This window comes from Carassius auratus, chromosome 8 (genome assembly GCF_003368295.1).
Source record: "Carassius auratus strain Wakin chromosome 8, ASM336829v1, whole genome shotgun sequence".
In the NCBI taxonomy this organism is placed as follows: Eukaryota; Metazoa; Chordata; class Actinopteri; order Cypriniformes; family Cyprinidae; genus Carassius; species Carassius auratus.
The window spans coordinates 5,726,236-5,748,366 of record NC_039250.1 but is presented as its reverse complement, the minus strand read 5'-3'; the positions used below and the strand labels follow the sequence as shown (position 1 = coordinate 5,748,366).

Genomic DNA, 22,131 nt, shown 5'->3' with positions numbered 1-22,131 from the left:
CTCCTTGTAGGAGCAACAATATCTTTCCTTGCTAGGTTCTCTCGTTTTTTATTTTTTTATTTTTAGTAGTAACTCTAAAATATGTACATGCATACCTATACAAGGATTACAGCACCAACATTAAAATCCATTAACTTGAGGTCTGGAAAAAAATACAATTGACTCACTGACATTGAAAAATATTTTAGTCTGTACTATTTAAATATATACACACGTACTTAAAATATTACATATTTTTATATAAATATTTACATTTGTATATTATTAAGAAAAATGTATTCAAGTATTATTCATAAAAATATAAATTAAGACTGATAAATTACAAATTTTATTTTGAAAAATCTAATAAAAATATTATATATTTTATATTATTTCGATTTTAATCTGAAGTGATGTTTTTATAAATATTTTCCAAAGATTTAACACATCATGATAGCACACTACATATTTTTAAACTTGATAATTAATTAATTAAATTAATAATGCATAAAAAAGAGACGCTTAGAGATTTTAGCTTTCTGAAAATTCATATTTATATTATTATTGTTATTATTATTATTATTATTATTATTATTATTATTAATAATAATAATAATAATAATAATAATAATAATAATATTGTTGTTATTATTATTATTATTATTATTGTGTGTTAAAATTATCCTCTATATTATTAAAGAACATATAACTAATAATAATTCTAAATTAACATAACATCATAAAACACACTAGCAATATTTAAACATTTTTATCCATTTTTACTTTGAAACTACAGGTAGCAGTATTTTTTTGACAATAGCTGTAACTTAATGTATATTGCAATTTTACTTATTTTAATAATATTAATAATATTATACAACACACAACACTATTATAAAAATAGAACCATTATGCTCTCTTTTGGACACAAGATGGCATACTAGTATCAGGGAAAAATATTACGTTCACGCACTTGAAGAGCTACAGAATCTCTGAATGTGAAAACGGCTCATTTTTACATTCAATTCAGAAATGATAATTTAAAATAGGACTGGAAAATTTGGACAGCTACTTTCATTGTAAACCATTTTTACCTGACTCTTATCAGAAAGGAGCCATTTTTCACTTTCAGTGTTTTAAGGCCTATTATCTGGTTCCAGGTTGAATCATCGAGATAAATTTTGATGAAGTTCTTAAAAAAAAGACCTTTCTAGACACCTCGATATCCATTTTATCATTCTGCGCCATCACAAACATGTCTGATAGTTATGTGAAAGCTTGGTAGACCAAAACAAAGCATCACATCCCTTATACAGTATATTACAGATAATAGTGTTTGCTTTGCACAATTACTTTTTTCACTCCACCTTTCCCCAGGTTCATCTCCTCCGTCCACAAAAACACAAAACTCCATCAGATCCTCCTTTATATAATCTGTTTTAACGCGATAATGCTTGATTCATTTCTGTTGTCACCTTGAAAATGTTTAGGGAGCTTGTCCTCACTATTGGGATCCATCAGCTGATGTCTTGGTCACACAAGTTGTTTTTCTATCGCTGGCCTCGGCAGGGCTTATTCTCTCCTTAATGATGCATCTCGCAGCTTTGGCACGAATAATATTTTGGCTGCATGTCAGATCTGCTTCTGTTATTCAACTTTCTGGGCCTCACAGTGGCTAGCCTCCTTCACACTGACACGGTTGTTTCATGTAATACTGTCAGACACTTGAGACAGGCTCCAAGGATAAATGCAAAATCAAGACATTGACAGCTCTTACGCACATGCATTAAAAATGCAAAACAGCACACCTGCCGAGGGAGGCAGCCGTAATTGCAAAAAGACGTTGGCTGTCTTAAAATATGGTGCAAAAACAGCTGGAAATATTTTACTGTTTCCACACAAAGGAGATCTTAGGCAAATTGTCTAACCTGCTTTTTACCGTACTGAGAAGCTCAGAAGATGTGGAAGTCATATTGATCATTTTTATGATACTTGTATGTTGGTTTTATTTTTAATTTTTTGTCTGTTTAGCCATCATCCCTGACCACCAAATACAATTTTCTTTATAATAAAACTTAAGCTTTTACTGTTATAATTATTGCAATGTCTTCCATTCCAATTAAATACAGGTACATGTAAATTATGATTTGAAGTGTAAACATACATTTTTATCATATTTACTGTTGCTAGACCAGCTTAATTGAGATCAAGTCAAGAACAAGACCAGAGTGTGTCAAGACCAAGACTTTTGAGGGGTTGAGACCAAGGAAAGACCAAAACCAAAACCAGACCAGCACTCCTCAAATTCTCAAATTCTTTTCATTGATGTGTGGTTTGTTAACATAGGACAATATTTGGCTGAGATACAACTATTTGAAAATCTGGAATCTGAGGCTGAAAAAAATCATAAATACTGAGAAAATTTCCTTTAAAGTTGTCCACATGAAGTTCTTAGCAATGCATATTACTAATAAAAAAATAAACTTTGATATATTTATGGTAGAAAATGTACAAAATAAATTCATGGAACATGATCTTTACTTAATATCATAATTATTTTTGGTATAAAAGAAAAAACGTTAATTTTGACCCATGCAATGTATTTTTGGCAATTGCAACCAAGTTTCACAAGTCTCTGAAAGTTTTTTTCGAGTATGGCTCTGTGTGACGTTAGATGGAGCGGAATTTCCTTATATGGGTCTAAGGGCACGTCTGCCGGAACCCTGCACAGATTACCAAAGAAAACCAGTGGATGGAGTTTATTTTTACAGAGCAACAACGGAGCTGTGCAAGTGTTTGTGTTTGTTCCCTGCATTTCGAAGATGCTTGTTTTACAAACAAGGCCCAGTTTGACGACGGATTTGCACATCGTTTATTTCTTAAGGATGATGCAATCCCAACGAAAAAAGGGTCACGATCGTGTGTTGGAACCGCAGGCGGTGAGTAAAACTGCTTCAAATATCTCTGCCTCCTTGTTAGTGCGTCCCCTCCCATGCCGGAGACCCGGGTTCGAGCGAGTCGTTGCTGCTGCTGCTCTCGTTCAGTTTCAGCCTCGGGATCTGATTCTGTATCATAAATAAACGGCTGAATCTGACTGTTAGCCATGGTTTGTTTTGGATGATGGTTTTTTCCTCAAGGTAATGTCACAGCTTCCAAACGCTCTCAACGCAAAAGCCCCTACTGGCGCTCGTGATTCTTTAGCTCCGCCCACACGTCACGCCTCCAGGCGCTCGTGTTTTTCTGGGAAAAATCGGTACAGACTATCTTTCTCTTATGAATATAATAAAACTAAAGACTTTTTGGAGTTATGAAGGATGCAGTACTCCTCTATAGGTACTCAAGATTAACAGGATATTGAGTGAAAACGAGCATTTCACCCCCCCCCCCCCTTAAATGATAAACATAGAGCTAAAACCGCCAGTAGGTGGCAGCAAATCACTGAATGAGTGAGTGATTCATTCAAGGATTTGCTCAATGTGTTGATTCATTCAGTAACGAAACACATCGGTGTGTTGCTCAAAAATGCACTACAGTTTGAGACAAGACCAGTCTAGACGATACATCACTAAATGTTGCCATTCCAAAGTAGTAAGAATATCAGGCCTGCAAGTCCTTCAGTGATTCAGTCTTCAACATACTCTGTAGTTTATAAAAACAAATTAATTTAAAACATAGACACTGAACACCATAAAGTTAAATCCACACTACATCTCTGTGCCTGACAGCATATTTTGCAAACAGAGTCTGTAGTTCTTTAAAGAAACGTGCTGCATCTAAGACAGACTACCTAAGTATGTGCTGATTTTGGTTGATTAGGAAAAAAAATATTTTTAGTAAATGACCACCAGTATATGCAATTGGATGGGTAAATGCAGTGCACATATTCCAAGTATGGGTTACCAGACTTGGCCACATGTCACGTCCATTCCTCTTTCCTTTTCCAAAATTTAAACAATAACAGTATTTTCATTTTTGGGTGAACTGTTCCTTTTAGAGCTGCTCTGTAATGAATTAGTGTCAAACATAATTCCTAATGTGAAGAAAATACACTTGAGACGGTCTCATATCTGCATGACATTTTTTTCATTACTTTTTCATTTTTAGCAATGAAAGGATTGTAAAAGTTCAAATAGATCTGATATTTTTATGATTTATGACGCATTTACCAGGGGGTTGACTCATCTAGACCAAAATTATCTTGCTTTTGAATGTCGATCTCCATGCAGCGCTCTATACAAAATGCATTATACAAATGACAAGCCTTAGGTCTGCTTTTTTTTTAATCAAAATATTCAGACCAGCAGCATGACGGTGAAAAATGTATATTTCACAGCAAGATATGAGTCTTAATGCAATCAATCAAAGTTACCAATTAAGATGACATTTATGACAAAGGCAGTGTTTATGTTAATTCACATGGTGGCACTTGCTGTCTATCCTGACACATGAACATTCACTTTCAAGCAGCACTACACTACACCCAACAATAACATCAATCAATATTTAGGGTGGAAAATAATATATCACATTCACTGGCAAACTATTTAGAAAAAAGAAGGTTAGTCTCCTTGATGGAATGACCCAGATATGTCAGCAGAGCAGGAACAACAGCCTGGCACCCTGCAGAAACATCTAAACGCTATAGAACAGACAGCAGGGTTCACTGTGACCTTGTGACCTCATCAGGAGGAGACAGCTACAGGAGAAATGTCAAAACACCAAAACCTTTCTCATTAGAAACCAAAAGCACATATAAGGATTTATTTTGAAGGGAAAAAAAGTTTTTATGCAAACATATTTAGAAACAGTTTCAGAAAAAAAATCTAAAGGTAAAAGTGTCTTCATAATATATACATACATACATACATACACACACACACACACACACACACACACACACACGCACATACATACACACACACACAGTGCCCTCCATACGTATTGGAACAGTAAAGACAAAATTGCTCTGTTTGCTGTGGAGTCAAGAAATCTGAAAATAGAATATGAGACAAAACTACAAATTAATTCTTTTATTATTGGATGTTTCAACACATACATGTTTTATCAACTTAAAAGATCAGCACTTTTAGAGTTTCATTCCCCTATCTGATGTGAGCATTAGTATTGGGACAGCCTCACATTTCTTTCTAAGTTATCAGCTGTGTACTTCATATATTAAATCATATAAATTAAAAGCAAAGCAAGGAACGTGTCTTATCAGTTATATCCATTGCTTCTGCATTCTCAGTCTTGCAGTCAATGACGACAGACAAACCAGGATGAGGGGGCTGTCTTTGAGAAAAAAGCAAGCAATTTGGATGCTAAAAGAAAAGAGGAAGTCAATTAAAAACAAAGGGCATTGAGAGATCAAGAGTTCTGATATCAACCTGATTGGCTGAGAAAAACAACAGCAGCTGATAACGGGCAAATCAAAAATGCTGTGAAAAATAACCCAAAATATGTGTCCGTAAAATCACCAACAATCTCCAGAAAGCTGTGGTGATGCTCTGAATATCTACTGTCCGCAGGAGACTTTACACAAGCTTTCACGATGCATTTCAGCATCGGCGCTCCTACACTAATTTGTTGTGCGAGGCGTTTGTCCACCCAAAAATAACAAAGTGGCTTATCTTTGTTGCTGTTCCTCAAAGAGGAAGTGGTGTTTTGGACTTTCAAGGTTTGGCACATGGTCAGTTTGGAGTCTGAAGAGAGCACCGAGGACAGAGCATTTACCAGAAACAGGTCACGTTTTACTGAGGGAAGTGGGTATAACACATGGGGCTAGAATTCCTAAAATAGATGAACGGCCTCCACTGTAATCATCATTCAGAACACATGCAGCAACGGCCTTCATTCTGTCCCACTCACTGACCAAAAACTCAAGAAAAAAGATTGCACAACTTGGACTTACATCTCTCGTTTGCTACTGTATGTATTATTTTGCCCATTTGTTTACAATTCTAAAATAAATACATCTTAAATACAAAAAAAATCTATCATCTACCCATCTGTCTGTCTATCTCAATATATAAAGTATTAATATAAAAAGTATTTATTAATATAATCTAAAATTATTTTATATTATCTATTCTATATATAAATATATACTTATATAATAAAAAATATATATATAATAAAAATATGTAAAAATATATAATAGGATAATAATTTTAATAGATTAAAAATTGTGTCATTTATTAGAATCATTGTATTATTTATTAAGTATATATTTTTTATGATATAAATGTTATATAATAATTGTATTTAAAAGTCAAACACAAACATACAAAAAATTAAGTATGTTTAGTATATGTATAGCATATAAAAATAATATAAAAAATATTTGTATATCTTATATAAGAATCACTGTAAGTAAAAAATTAAACAGAGGTTAATAAATCACACAAAATGTGTTCAACAGCTGCATTAATATCCCCCACAACTGAATGTGAGGATGTGTATGTGTTGTCCATCTTTTTCTATCTGATGTCCTGTGATCTGTTCCCTGCCATTCCCAAAGACATGGATCTGTCTGTGGGACTCAAGAGCTGAAAGATTCCCCTTCAGGGGGTCTGACACTTCAAGGAGATGGGAAAACCAAGGAGGCTAGAAGTGAAGCTGGGCTATCACCTCTCTAGAAGCCATTTCTTCAAAAGGCTTTAGAAGTCATCACAACAAGCAGCGGAAAAAGCCACAGACACAGAAATAAAAAAAAAAAACCTTCACCGAAACGCTTCACCCTGTGGTTCATTTCCTCTTAAACAATGAAGCAATCTATTAGTCACCAACCTGATTTACGATGCCAATATTGACCAAGTGTAAAACTAAATATTTAAGAGTTTTTAAAGCCCGTCTGTTTTGCCTGCCCCCCTAGCATGAAGAAAATATTAAACTTCATGTCCAGCAATTAATCTCATATACACCCACGTTTCATTGAGACAGTGACTTCAGGCTGTGCATTGCCCGAAGCTCCAGTAGGGTCCTCTCTCACAGCAAAGCAAAAAATAATAATAATAATTGTAATTTGTGCTTTAATACAAGTAAAAGACATATCACTGCATTGCTCTCTTTACCACTGTACAATTCTGTGTGCTAAGCCACACCGCCTGACTTAAATTATGTCCTGATGTAAACTACTTAAATACCGCCTGACGTCAACATATAAGGAAACAATATAAAAGAGTCTCTATTTGTGTTTATCAAAGAGTGGTCTGGAATTTTCAAACCATGACATCTCATTAGAGAAGTAAGTCCAGTACGTACCAAAACTGTCAGAAGCCCATTTATTACACACAAAAGACCTTCAGTTCCATTGATTTACATGTAATAACTTTAGATTTAAAATCCTGACATGCTTTAATAGGATATATATTATGCAACATGTATGATAAATGAGAAAGAGAGCAGATACTGTTGCAGATCTCAAGGGGGGCAAGAAGAAGAAAACAAGACAGAAGATTCCTGAACAAGCAGCGCATGAAAGAAAGTTCAGGTTGCACCTTGAAAAGGTAATTGATCATCAGGAAAGCAGAGGGAAGAATTGCAAAAGAAAGATTGCAAATTGGCCATTTTTGTGTGTAAAAGGCAGAGAACATTGGATTCTGATGTTATTCTGCCTCACATTATCCCACTATATTATTTTGGTTTACAAATTACAGGCTGTTCTCATATATAACTTTATCAACAGCACTGATTATAGAAATAATAAAACTAAACACACACAAGCTGAAGACATATAAATGCCAAAAAACTATTTTACATACATCTACCTTTACATTTAAATATATTTACATCTATCTACTATCTATCTATCTATATATGCATACACACACACATATACATATACACACACACGCACACACAAACATACAGTACATGATACCGTTAATGTGGAAAAGGTCAGACAAAACTTGTAAATGTAGAGCAGAAAAAAACAATTTACCATCTCAGAGAGCTGTCAACAATTGAGCTGGCATCTCATAAATAATCATAGGCCTTCTATCAAACCATTGAGCTATATGGATGGTCTTTGCATCTCATTTGCATAATCTACATTCAGCACAAGTACTCCTATGAGGTTAATAAAGAGTGACAGCCCGCTACAGTTTTCAGTTTAAATCCATTGTATTCACCAGAATTTACTACACTTAATCTATACCTTCTGGAATTATTTTACCAATACATTTATAATGAAACAGAGGTAGCATCATGTTTAAATGCTCTTTAACTTGTTTCTAGAGGACCATATGCCCACCTGACAAAATAAATGTAGCATCATCATATTTAAATGCTCTTCAAATTGTTCCTGGAGGACCATATTCCCACCTGGCTTCATTAAGAAGGAAAACAGTTATTATGTTGGCAAATGCCTTGAGGGCTTCAAGTCTATGTATTGGTAAAGATGATTGGTTACTGACACTGTTACTGTATGTATAGCAAAGGCGTACATACAGTGGTGTCAAAATGTCTAAGAGATCTTTCCAATTCAATATTTTGCATTATTGTATTATAAGCTTTAAAATCAAGTAAAAAGGTGACAAGTACAAAATTATCCTTTTGCTTTAACATCTCAACTCATCATGCTAGCCAGGATTTTTAAAGAATGCTCCAAAAAAGTATCATGTGGTTCAATAGAAAAACATCTGACCATCTGTACAAAGCAGCTCACATGATTAAAGTTGCAAATTTAATTATTTGATTAGTGACCTAGAAATATACTTCTATTTACGTCATAATGTCTTAGTATTTTGGAAAATTTGAAACAAAATCTTTCCATTGATTTTCATGGTTAAATTAGATTTTGAATCCTGGTTTTCAGTGCGTTCTCAAACTGTAGTCTTTGTCTACCTCACATCTCCCTGTAACCTTCCATTATGCTTTATGCTTTATGCCAGGGTGACCTCTAAGGAGAACGGCACGTACAGCCAGGCGACCAATCAGAAAGCAGCTTCTCTCGAGGAGTCCCCCAAGTAATCCCGTACAACATTACCTTGATGGAAAGTATAAGATCTCATTCTGTTGTGCTGCAAAGCACAAATGCATGTGTTTGGAGTCAAAAAAAGATCACACATTCATTATTGACACTGAAGTCTCGCCCTCTCCAAGCTTCCTTTGCTTTGTCTCTAAATGAATATTAATCTGCAAATAATAAAACACATCAGGAAGTGATTCAGATTCAGTGATCTCATTTTCCTCCTATATTAGGTGTGTGGGTTTCTTAGATCATTCATTCAAGAGCTTTCCATTGCTTTATAAGCTGCATGAAGCGTATGCAAACAAATAATAAGCATACAGATCTCTAATATATTGCATTTCAGTCACTGCTCCACCCAGTCCTGAGCCCAGATGATGCATGTTCTCTATTGTTGCCAGGGAAAGCGGCATAGTAAGCCAAGCATGAGTCATAAACACAGGTACTGGCTGCAGGTAGTCTAACCCCTGGGATCAGAGCAGCCAGCTTAAGAGACCGGACCTAATCCTCCAGGGGTGTCGTGTAACACCAACTCAAAACCTTGGAGGGAAAAGGGACATGATTGCATGCATTTGGATCAAAACAGAAGAGAACGGAGGTATGATTAAGAAACATTTATTCCGGAGAGTTGTATGGTGGTAGAAATGTGTCATCTGGTAGAGATTCAGCTATACTCCTAAAACTGTAAACTAAAATCAGACTTAACCCTTGTGCTTAACTCATGGTCTACAGTCAAAAATGTCCGACCATAGGAAACGAATGGGAAATACAGAACATTTTTATGTGTACAATCTACAAATCCTCCACAATTCAGAAAAAAATTGCACAGCAATGAAGGGGTGAAACTCTAAAACATCAAGAGTGTAAAATGGATACATCCACTCACACACACTTCCACACACTCACAGACACACACACAGAATTATGCATACTCAAATTAATTGGTATGGCTATAACCATATAGACAAAATGAGTCAGAAGACGGAAATAAGAGGTTAAAATCAGATCAGACCCAGAATGTTTAAGCCCTGAAAAAGATAAAGAATTCAATTCATTTTAAAGTCCTAGTCTCTATTTTAACCTGAAATACTGTATTAACTGAAAAGAAAAATGTTTTTACTATTTTCAATGGGAAAAAATTATCATAATTCTTTAATTATTAAAAATATTATTGAACAAAAACATATTAGATTGATTTTACTGAAGAAAAAAAGTTACAATTGAGTTGTCCGGTCACTTTTGACCGTGAAGACCATGAGTGTGACTCTCAAATGAGGAGCGCACAGGGTTTTAAATGGATATAAACTAAAACTTTTTCAGATTTTTTAAAGAAGTGATTTGATGAAAAATCTAGTTAAAACCGCAGTATTGTGAAACATTTTAACAATTTAAAATAACCATTTTCTATTTTCAGATTTTCAAATGTCATTTTGTACTTAAAGCACTTTAATTCTGTGGAAGTAGTGCTAAAGTCCAACAAAAGATATACTGAAATATACTTGACTGTGCTAAACTGGAACTATTACAAATATACTTCAGGTATACTTTAAATATCTTGCATTTAAAGACCATACAATCCTCCTCAGTAGTGACATATTTTAGGCTTAATATTAAGAAATGTGCATTGTACAAACATAGTACTCCAAATAAAGTTTAATTATAATGTTTTATGTTAGTAAGTCTCGAGCAATTTGCACTACATTATGAAATAAACATATTTTAAATATATTACTTCTTTACTAGGGATATGATCCTTCAGAAATCTTTCCAATATGCTTATTGGCTGTTCAAAAACATTTCTTATTATCAATTCTAAAAAGAGCTGTGCTGCTTAACTTTTTTGTAGAAACTGTGATACACTTTTGTTAAGGATTCTTTGATAAACAGAAAGATAACAGCATCATTTGTTATCAAAAAAAAAATATATATATAGCATTAATAGATGGAAGATTTTGGTCATACCGCCGACTAGACAATCTGGAGAATTCATGTTTGTACTTGCTCCCAAAAGAAGCTCCCATTTGTGAGGAAGGATAAGTCTGAAAAGTTTTCCATAAAAATGAGAAAAGAGGTGGGGGGGGGGGTGACCAGCATACATAAAAACTAGAGCAACATTGGTTCCCCTGAGCGCATCAGTCCTTTTCATTTCTGACATAAATTTCTTTTCAGTGCCACAGACCCCCTGAAGCCTGTTTTTCTATGACTAATAATGTCATGTTTGTTTCTGCCGACCATGGGAGTGAATTCTGTCCCTTGCTTGGGAGAAGTGGGTCAGATTCTTTTATAACAGTGCCAATCTATATAATATATTACTGATTCTTGTGTGGAATCATTTAAAAAGAAATAGGTAAAAGTGACAGCAGCTCTGCATTGAGAAGCCTCAACTGTGAATAGAAACCAATGAAAATGAGGGATCCACCAAAAATTCACTAATAATCCCATAACTGGATCCCTAGAAGGACCTGTCCCTTTTCTTTACTATGAATTTAAATTTTTTTCCTGTTAGCACACAGCACCACAGTTTGATTCTTATCTGAATTCAATGTGAACACGGAGCCACTTGAATTCTTGCCGCACATAAATCAAACCACTCATGGGAGACACTCTATCCCTGTGTTTACGGATAGAATGAATGCTCTACCAGTGACAGCGCTGTTCATCATGGGTGAAAGCCTCGGCGGCAAGGCATCGGTTATCACTGCAATCAAATCCGAAGTGTATCACAGGACTTAGACTTACAGAGAATACAAAAGTAACTGTATTGATTTGTATTGATGGCACCCCACATACTCTAAGGGCTGATGTCGCTATAAATTTGAATTGTCTAGCTATCAAAAAAAGGACCACCCTTTTCACAAACACATTAACAGTACAGCTATTTTCAAATGATTAATAAGAAATGCCTCTTGAGCCCCAAATCACTAGATAATCAGATAATTAGAATGATTTCTGAAGGAATATGTGACACTGAAGGCAGGGGGAATGATGCAGATAATTAAACTTTGACATTACAGGAATAAATTTGATTTTAAAATATTCTAAAATAGAAAACTGTTATTTAAATATTTTTTAACTGTTATATTAATTTCAAAAACAATAATAAAAAAAATCTTGCCAATCCAAAGCTTTTAAACATTGGTTTATACATCATTATATAAATGGCTAAAAAAAGGTGATCAGTCTAACTATCACTTTAACTTTAACAGTTTGATGGAACGAATAAAACTTACTAATTCTGTTTTTGCTACTGAAGTTTAAAAAGTTTGCCATCTGTTTTAACACTCTCATACTCGCTATTCGCAAAAAAAAAGAAATCATTTACACATTTGACAGACTTTCCATTGACATTCACTGGGAATCAAACATGCTGTTGCTAGCACCACGATCACACAAATTAGTCTAATTATAGCCAAATAAACAAGCAATAAAATAATTACAATGTTCAGAATTGCTTAATTTTATATCACCAGCAAATTCATATTCCTATATTAATATCAATATTAAATGTTATTGCAAATCAGTCTGACTGCTCGCTTTCTCCAATGAGTTCTCCATGCACACCAGGAGCGCTCTGGATTTAAATCAACCATGTGCCAAGACAACAAGAAAGCTTCGTCTGCGTCTAGAGGCAGTTCTGCACCATGATGCATATCAGGTCTCTGAGGGATTTGGCTGTCTGTGTGTGCGCGTGTTTAGTACAAAACAGTAGTACAACTGAGACTTCTTTAGAAAGCAAATCCATTCTGCCTGACAAGCCGAATATCTGCACTATAAAGATGTAAATTTTAAAAAAGGATAAAAAAAAAAACACTTTAAAATTAACATGCCAAATAAAAAAAAATGATAATAACACATGAAACACATTGCAGTGCACAACGCAGTGCTTATGGGTTCATCTCACCATGATTCTACCATCTTTACGGTCCCCAATCATTAGCTAATCAGACAAGATCTTAAGCATCACAACTTACTGATCTCTCTTTTAATAAAGCCATCCATCATGATGAACTCTTCGAACCAAGAGGTCTAATGTAACAGCACTGAAATACAGCTTTGCAGCAAACACATTCACATCTCAGGTGTTTTCAGGGAACAGTGCGACAATGAGCTCTTGGGATCAGCCGACACATGTGCATGGTGCACAGATATTGGATCCTTTTAAGCCAGTTCCTCGAGACAATGCACAAAAGCGGCAAAAAACAGAAAGGTTCAGTCATAATTTACAAAAAGATCTTCTCACATAGTCCTTCAAACATGTAAAAACAACCAAAGCACTGTTTTACAATCCATTTAACAGCATACTACATCAATGAGCATAGAAATGGCATTATAAAACAGATCAATGCCATTAAAAAGCATTGCAAAAAGGTAACTGCAATGAAAGTTTTAGTCTAAAATCCTAGTCAAAAGAGCGACTGAAACTAATTCATATCTGCTCTATTAATGCTAGATCATAATAATTTTATAAAATCTGGGGCCCCTTTCCCTAGGTATCTTTTTAAGGGGTTGAATTGATAGCTTCATGGTTTTATTCCTTCACTCCATCTTTAATGTTTTGTTTGATTACACATGTCTTCGTTTAAGGTGTATATTTTTCAATGTATCTGGTGCCTGGGGGTAGGTGCGATCTCTTTTTTTGTTGTTGTTGTTTTTTGTAATTAGTTATACATATATATATATATACACACACACACATATATATATATATATATATATATATATATATATATATACATTTTGTGAGACTTTTTTTGTAAAAACTGTCATATATGAAATTATAAAAAAGCATAAACCCTAGGTGTTGCTATTTTTATCCATGCAGCTGAAAACGTACATAACTACAGAAAACATTAGCTCGAAGCTCCTCGTGTTAAGTCAGTGAACTTCATTCCACAAACACTGAGACCAATTTTCTCAGCAAGGAAAACTCGAACTCGCAATGGCCTTGGATATTAAAATTGTGATAACATTCACAAAAGTGAGTCATACAGTCTGGTCGTGGTCTAAATGTGTGGGGTTGAATTTCACCCCCTCCGCGAGTCTCATAGGAAATCCATCTTCGGTAATGAGAAAATGGATTTAAATGGACTATAGAAGCAATTATCGGCATAATGATAGAAAGCAGGACTCGTTTTTCTTCCGTTTATACTGAACACTGACATCATAAATCAGAGGTGCTTAATTTTAAGACAAAAAATTGATTTGTTTTTGCATACATTATGTTATGAGGTTGAGAGAGGAAGGAGGGGGAATCCTTAAAATTCCTCCTAGAAAACAGTAAAATCTCCAACGTCTGTCAAGGTGAAAGATGTGACATTTACATTTACCACTTAATGCCAATGTGAGGGAAAAATATAGGCGGTAGGGAAACTTTTTATTGCTCTGAATGAAAGGTATCAAATCTGTGACTAATGGTCTGTTATTAGCTTGATTCAAGGTTATATGCATATTTCTGCCTGCTACTTAGGTTCTCTGATAAACACTCACTTTTCTTTAGGGAACATTTGAAACATTGGTCTCTTAAAACCAAGTACTAGACCATCAGGGACTGGATGTGAACGTTTGGTGTTCAGCTTGCAATGAATTAGTCAGTGATGGGTGTAAACAGTCTCATTCCTCATTTGGTGAATGAAGGGGGAGCCGTGAAGGACAGCAGTTCTCCAGAGGGCTCTCCAGAGAGCAATAGACATGAAAAGTACTTGTGCACAAACTCATCAGGAAAAGCTATGCCTCTTGCTCTGAGTCTGGGCTAATTAAAAATATTGATTATGATTACCTTTTTGCCTGGCTATTTGATAACCAGTTTGCACTTTAACTACAGGACACTTAAACCTATTTATATATTATTCTGACCCACATCTGTGTCAGTGTCAGGATTTTGCAATCCATCCGTGTTCCAACATAGAAGATTCCAGCACCAGACACTTTCCTGTCCAGACTGAAAACAAAAATGCTGTAAAAAAAAAAAAAAAAAAAAATCACAGCTAAAAGAGAAGAGTGTGCGGATGAGTTTGCCTATTCTCACAATGCATTGCACAGCGTGAAACACATATCTTGTACTTGTATGACTTCTGTGATGCATCCCCAGATGGCATCCTATTTATGATTTCTCTTGTACTAGTTTGCAAAAACGAACAATTTAAAGTTTAAGATATTCAAACATTTATTTTTATATTCTTTTCTTTAAACATTAATGACCAATTAAATCAAAATGTCATGTACCGATAAAAGCTGGCAAATTGGTATGTAGGCTTGCAATCTTTCTCTGCTACAAAATGAACCAAAATGTTTTATTTTTATTCTTTATCTGAAATATGTACATGCTCCTTTGTATATAAAGCAAATAGCCTAATAAATTCCACATTGAAATGATCTATTAATGCATAAATTCCTAGGCTATAAATATATGCAAACTGATTGAAATTAAAAGTTATAATATACTGCATAAAACACGTACTTGTACTTATATTACCTAGCTAAAAGAAAACCCCCGGCTTGTTGGACATTTATAGCCAAAAACGTACTCTCACCGTTTAAGTCCTTGAAAGGATGATGGCCATGACATTCTGGACTTCTTCAAACCGGGACGCTTTCCGGTGTCCACGGCATAGCTCCGGTCCATGGTCCTGGGATTCAGGTACTTCTCCGTGTCGGAAAAGCCTCTCTGTCTCACCCGGTAGTTCTTGCGCGGGCCGAAAGAGTTCTGGATCTGAAGAGGAACCGGGCTCTGTTGCCTCCACAGATGTTTTGGCGCATTTCCATCGGTACCAGGAGAAACCAAAGTTGACACCTCGCTCCCGGCGTCCATTCTTGCAGTTGTATCGACTCGTTAAAATTTGTCAAACCACTATATTTTTTGTGAGATTATTGCAAATAGCTTTGGCGCGAAATGTCCGAAACTTGGAAAACATCCGTAAGAAAGCGTAGTGTGAAGTTCACCATTAGTGCTATTTACAAGAAAGCGATAATATACCACATAAAATAGCCTATATATATGAATAGAAACCGAAAAGTCAATTTTGATGTTTACTATACTGGATTGACTCATTCTGTCCAATAGTTCATCGTCTATTGACATCATCACTCGCTTCTATCGCAATGTCCATAATAAAACACAAAACTTCGGACAATAAACGCTTGTCAGGTCAAATTGGTTTCCAAATAAACTAGCAAATCTTCGAGGTCCATGCAACAATATCCAGCATCCCTGTCTCACGCCTCGCCTGGACGGATAAAACATCCGTGTGCTCTCCTCTCCACTTCACAAAGAAGGGATGCTGGGAGGCGATCAATGTTTATTCTGCACAGGTTGACTGACAGACCAGGGGGAGGAGCCTAATGCTCTTCGCACAATGCAGGAACAACTTTAAGAAACAAAACTTATTTGTTTGTGCTGAATCAGTAATGTGGCGGAAAAAAATCTACATTTAAATATTTTATAATAAAAAAATATTATGTACATTTATAATGTTATAAGTCTACCTGTATTGATTTCATTTGCATCACATAACTAAAAATGTAGTAAATATTTAACTCTGCTTTGAAAGCGCTACTAATACAGAAGATCTGGAAGTGACAGTAAATTGCACAATGTTCTCTCTTCTGACTGCAGTTATCAATCTCTCTCTATTTTTTCCTCTTTTTGAAAGTCATGAAAATACTACTGTGGCGATTTTCTTTTGCTATTTGAGCAAATGGGAATGCATTAAAAATATATTTGATGTAGTCTCTTGTTCACAGCTAGAAGTCTACCCAGTGATAATTTCCGCTTCTGAGAAACCTGGGAACATGAAGAAAAGGGTCTAAATTTTCATTCATATAGATTACAATTATATTTCAAAATTTTCCTATAGCCTACATAATTATATTTTAGAAATGTTCCCATTTAGTACAGTTTGTGTACAGTGACTTTAAGCATCCTGACAGGTTTCTTCACATGAGCTGAGCAATACTGACAGCATCCTTTAGGTGTCAGTTCAACCTGAGCGAACGATAATCACTAAACAACCACACAGAATCCTGAAGTTATAAGCATGAAATTACTTTTGACAGCAAATCTGTTCTTTACCCCTTCTCTCTTTTATCTAAGATAGATTTTCAATCAAATACAATGTGAATCAACCCTCAGTTTATAGGCACTAAAACCAAAGCGCTGTTCGAATGACTGTCCTGCATCTGACATAGCATTGACAGGAAGGCAATTCAAAGATAAGTGTGTGTAATAGAGAGGTGTCGGATAAAGCGCTCTTTCCATTAGAGCCAACGGGGGAAAGACGAATTGAGACAATTTATCCAGTGAAGTCGGCATATTATAATATTCACTGAATTGTAAAGAGGGGAGCATGACCTTGTGAATTACAGCCTGGCATAAAACAGGGAAATGATGCATACACACAATCAAGACGCAAGGCTTATTCAGAGCAGAAGATGCAACTGAACACTGGGCTGTGTAACACAATTAAAACAATAGTTCATACTAGTGAGTTTCAGCAACAGTTTCTGAAATGTAAGGCAAAATCTTCATTTGTGTATGGATTATTGCAATTTTCCTTATGTTTAATGCAAAGTGCTCTTAACATCAAGTCTCAAGTCCTCACAGTTGGAGACTGAGGCCTCCTGGGGTATTGAAATAATGATTAACCATAATCAGATGGGAAAAACAAGCCTCATGCATATAAATCCTATGTGCTGTAGATGGGAACTGATGTTGCGTATCACTGTGCACTTGATTGACAGATTCCGTCTCTAGCTGACATGACTGTCAATCATCTTTTGCTGTAGATGCTAATTATGAGAAAGTTGCTTGCTATGATTGAGTTGTCTTTGGTTGGACTGTAATCATTCTTTGGACCACTGAACCGGTCCACCATGTTTTATCAAACATCATGAGGCTACAAAGCCATGTAAAATCCAAAGACCTACAATAAAAAGTGTCTATATTTGTCATGTGTAATCTAAAGCAATGGAAATAAATGCAACTAGACATATTTAGCTGAGATAGACTAAATAAAGTGGTGTATTCTGTGCACATTTTTCAAGAAAAATAAGAGCTGCTGACTTAAGATTATCAGGTTGCATCACTTGCTCACCAATAGGCCCTCTCCTGTGAATGGGTGCCATCGGAATAAGAGTTCAAACAGCTGATAAAAACATCGCAAAGTACACACAACAACACAACTCCAGTCCATTGATTAACCTCTTGTCTTCACTGGAGAAAGCAATTTTATGGATAGAGGCAAGAAGCAACGTTTTAGAAAACATACAGCTTTTTGCTTCACAAAATGTTGATTGACTGGAGTAATGTGGATTATTGTGATGCTTTTACCAGCTGTTCGGACTCTCATTCTGACGGCACCCATTCACTTCAGAGGATCCATTGGTAAGCAAATGATGTAGTGCATGAGGTAAATTTCTCCAAATCTGTTTTGATGAACAAACAAACTCATCTACTTTGATGGCCTGAGGGTGAGCAAATTTTCTTTTCTGTGTGAACTATTCATTCAAACTAAAAATGTCAGTTTTTCCATTCAGCCTGTTAATAATTTGACTGTTTGTTTACATTAAAGGTGTTCGCAGAGGCTACCTTCAAGTTTGTGATCCAGTGCTCAGACAATTTACCTTCACTTCGTTTACACTGTTTGTATAGCATTTACCACTATTTGAATTTAGTGTAAACTACATGATGTTTGTCGATATTTACTCTTAGTGCAAACAGTAAAGCTATTTACAATCTGTGCAAACAGTATCCACCAGCAGTTCATGATCATATTGATTTTAAGAATATTTGTTTACCTCGGTTCAGTTGGGTCACCAATTATTCTCTTCAGTAAAAGTAGTGGGGGTTTTCTGATCTTTTACATGCATGCAATAAAATGTGTTTGCTAAAATGATGAAACAATATAAACATTTAGCCTACTGTATAGCCTAGCAATCAGAATCATCCAAGTGTATCACTGCCTTTGACTAGGGACTATGTTTTGGGGTTCTTTGACCCATGATAATTAAATTTGAAAGTAAAAGTCAAAATTGGCTTTTAATTCCGGCTAAAAAGTTGATAATATTGACTCATAGCAAATATATACATTCTTTGTTTCTGTTAAACGAAACAAAAACAATCACTGACAATAATAAGAATATAACATACAGCCCAGCTGTTTACCTGCTTGTATCTGCGGAGGTGATGGCAATGAGTGGAGTTGCTCTCAAGGGGAGGCTGGTGGGTCGAGGCTGGGCCGTCTCAGTCTCTGGTTTCCTCTCACAGTAGTACTGCTCAGCCAGCCTGAAGGCCAAAGGGGGCAGCTGGATGGTTCGGCAGGAAAGCCTGCGGACCGCAAAGGGCTCCATGCAGGACAGTGGACATGAGTCTGGGGAGTCTGGGGAACAATCTGAGACCTGAGAAGGTGACAGTTTCATTAAGAGTCATTTCCCCAAACTCTTTACAAGTTTCAGAGAATATATGAGACTTTTACAAAAATAGTCCACTCATTTAAGTAGAGCTATATGAACTGGTAAGGTGTGAAAATGAACCAGTCCTCAGATGAACCTTCCGACTCTAGAACTTAAGTGCAGATTCTATGTATACTTTAGAACAATGACCTATTTGTTATTTAATATTTTTTAAGTGTGATTTTTAGCCTTATACTAAAATTATTAACATTAAAACAATTGAATTGATTCATAAAAACTAAATGAACCATTTCCTCTGAATTTTATAATGAATGAGTCACCTGTATTCCATTAACCTTGGCTTTTTACATGTTCGAAAATATATTATAATACTGAATTAACATTGAAATCACAGGGACGGCAACATCTTATTTCAAACTAAAATGTATTTAAAAAAGCCAAAATAAATTAAATAAATAAATCTTTTAAAAAATCTTAAATAGAATTTCTCACAAGAAAATTTTCTCCCACAAAAAGCAGCAACAACTACTATTTTAAAATTAAGAAATGTTACTTGAGCACCAAATCAGCATATAAAAATGATTTCTAAAGAATCATTTTTTAAATAAATAAATACATACATATTTTTTAAATCTTATAAGAAACTAATGTCACACAAAATAGCTGCAAAATATTAAGAAATGTTACTTGAGTGCCAAATCAGCATATTAAAGTGATTTCTAAAGAATCATGTGACAAATATCCATCCAACCATTTATCATTCCTGTTTGTTGCGATTATAAGTCCTCTCTTCTTTTGACAATATGCTCTGAAGACACATGAGAGAACCCTCACTCCCTCTGGACACAACAAGGAGATATCGATTTGATACAGAGAGAACAGCTCTCTTCAAACAGCCTCAGGGCAAAGTCGAAAACACAAATCATCATTGATTTACACAAAAAGGCTCCCCACTGATTTTCCCAGGGCACCAACCCCTAAATGCAATCAAAAACAGTTCAATTACCCTGAAAGATACATTATTTCATAATTCGTAGAAAAAAAACATTCAGATATTTGACTGAAGGGAAAATGACTCGGTACCTGTGCTCAAAGACAAGTCTACAGGGTATTTACTTCTTTTCTAACATTGACATTTTCCATGTACAGAAACATCTCTCAGGAGGTTAACATTCAAACTTATCACCTCATACATTATTAATTACTTAATTGTGTTCACTCAGATAGTGCTGCAAGCCAAAACAAGGTATCCCATGTGAACCAAAGTGTTTAAAATAGTTCTCCAGTTCCTCCAGGAACAATTAATTTACCTCTTCACAGGAAGCAAGTTGGTGGTTTAGAGGACGAAAGTGTGACTGCAAAGGGACATTTCATCAGTATAGTCAAGGTTCATGCTTGAAATATTTCAAAATGAATGGAATCGGACTTTGAATACAACTGAGTTTGTAAATTGTGCTTGTATATTTTAAATAAAACATGCATATATATATATATATATATATATATATATATATATATATATATATATATATATAAAACACAAACATTATATATTATATTGCATCTTTTTAACAGACTGTTTTAGCTTTGATAAATCAGATATTAACTAAAAAACTAATCTAAATTATAACTGCCCAAATGTGAAAATAAATTTATTTTGACTCAAAGTGAAAGCAGTAAACAATCTCTCACCTTTCTACTCTAATGGCTGTAGTCACATCCCGTGAAAAACACATTAACTGCAAAGAAACAGGCTCTCTTTCGGGGGAACACCCCAATCTTATTGCCTGAATGAAATATGCAAACCATCAGCGGACTCATAAATAAATAAGTGAGTAAATACGCAAACCTCTGATCCAATTACCAGTGCTTTCACAGAGGCGTTGAATATATAAACATTTTAATTATCGTCACTGATGCTTTGTAGAGCTCCACTGCGTTTGAAATATTGGAAATCTGATTTCAGAAAGGAACGATTAAGGTGTCACATGGGTAAAGACCGGCACCCAGGCGAGGTGCTTTATCAAGTGAGATTTGATGATATTTAACTAGCAGGCTTCAAAGCAGATTTTATTCTTCCTTCTTTTACTGTGGATTGAAATCTACATGTTCAGAACTGCTCAGGGATTCAGTCGTCAGGTATCTGAAAGTGTTCATATGAATTTTAGGGAAGGTAAATCACTTGGATGTTTAATTAGTCATTCCAACACTAAGGGACAATACACTGCTCATTTAATGAAATATATTAATGATGATAAAGACAGAACGAAGGATGATTTAAAAATTAAATCAAGTCAAGCTCAAACATAACGGCTCTTCTGACATTAAAACATCATTAAAACATTTCAGATATCACAGAGTCCTGAAGTGAATCAGAGTGATATGAAGTTCTTGCCCCGGGGCTTTTGTGATGTGAGCAGTAACGCGGGTTACACAGGTGATGACAAGTGATGAGTTTCTTATCATGTCGCCTGGAGCTAAATGACAGCAGGTCAATGACAAAGCTCAATTCATTAATCTTCTTATAAAGGACGACACTTCATCTACCTCCTTGTCTGTAATGATATATTTAAGAGACATATTTCAGTTTAATAACTTACATACAGGCAGTACAAGACTAAAGGCCTCCCAGGGTAGAAATAAAAAACACTTTGTTTTATGTTCTCACGAACTGCTAAATAGCAGCCACTTTAATACTTGCCACTACGCAATACAAAAATGTCTTGGTCTAAAATATTATAGTTTACTTGGTAATACTTTATTTTAAGGAACAA

General features: G+C 35.1%; 1 protein-coding gene across 3 annotated transcripts in view; it reads right to left on the bottom strand.

The window, feature by feature from the left end:
- pde4d (phosphodiesterase 4D, cAMP-specific) overlaps positions 1-19,332 on the bottom strand; it is a 107,766-nt gene extending 88,434 nt beyond the window's left edge. Inside the window, exon 1 of one of the 3 annotated variants that reach the window (XM_026269264.1) lies at positions 19,110-19,332. In XM_026269264.1, coding sequence (XP_026125049.1) covers positions 19,110-19,294 — 185 coding nt within the window. In that variant the 5' untranslated portion in view covers positions 19,295-19,332. Of the gene's footprint in view, positions 1-15,480; positions 16,179-19,109 lie in introns of those variants that run through there. The other 2 variants (XM_026269272.1, XM_026269262.1) reach the window with 2 other exon arrangements.
- Between the last annotated feature and the right edge of the window lie 2,799 nt (positions 19,333-22,131).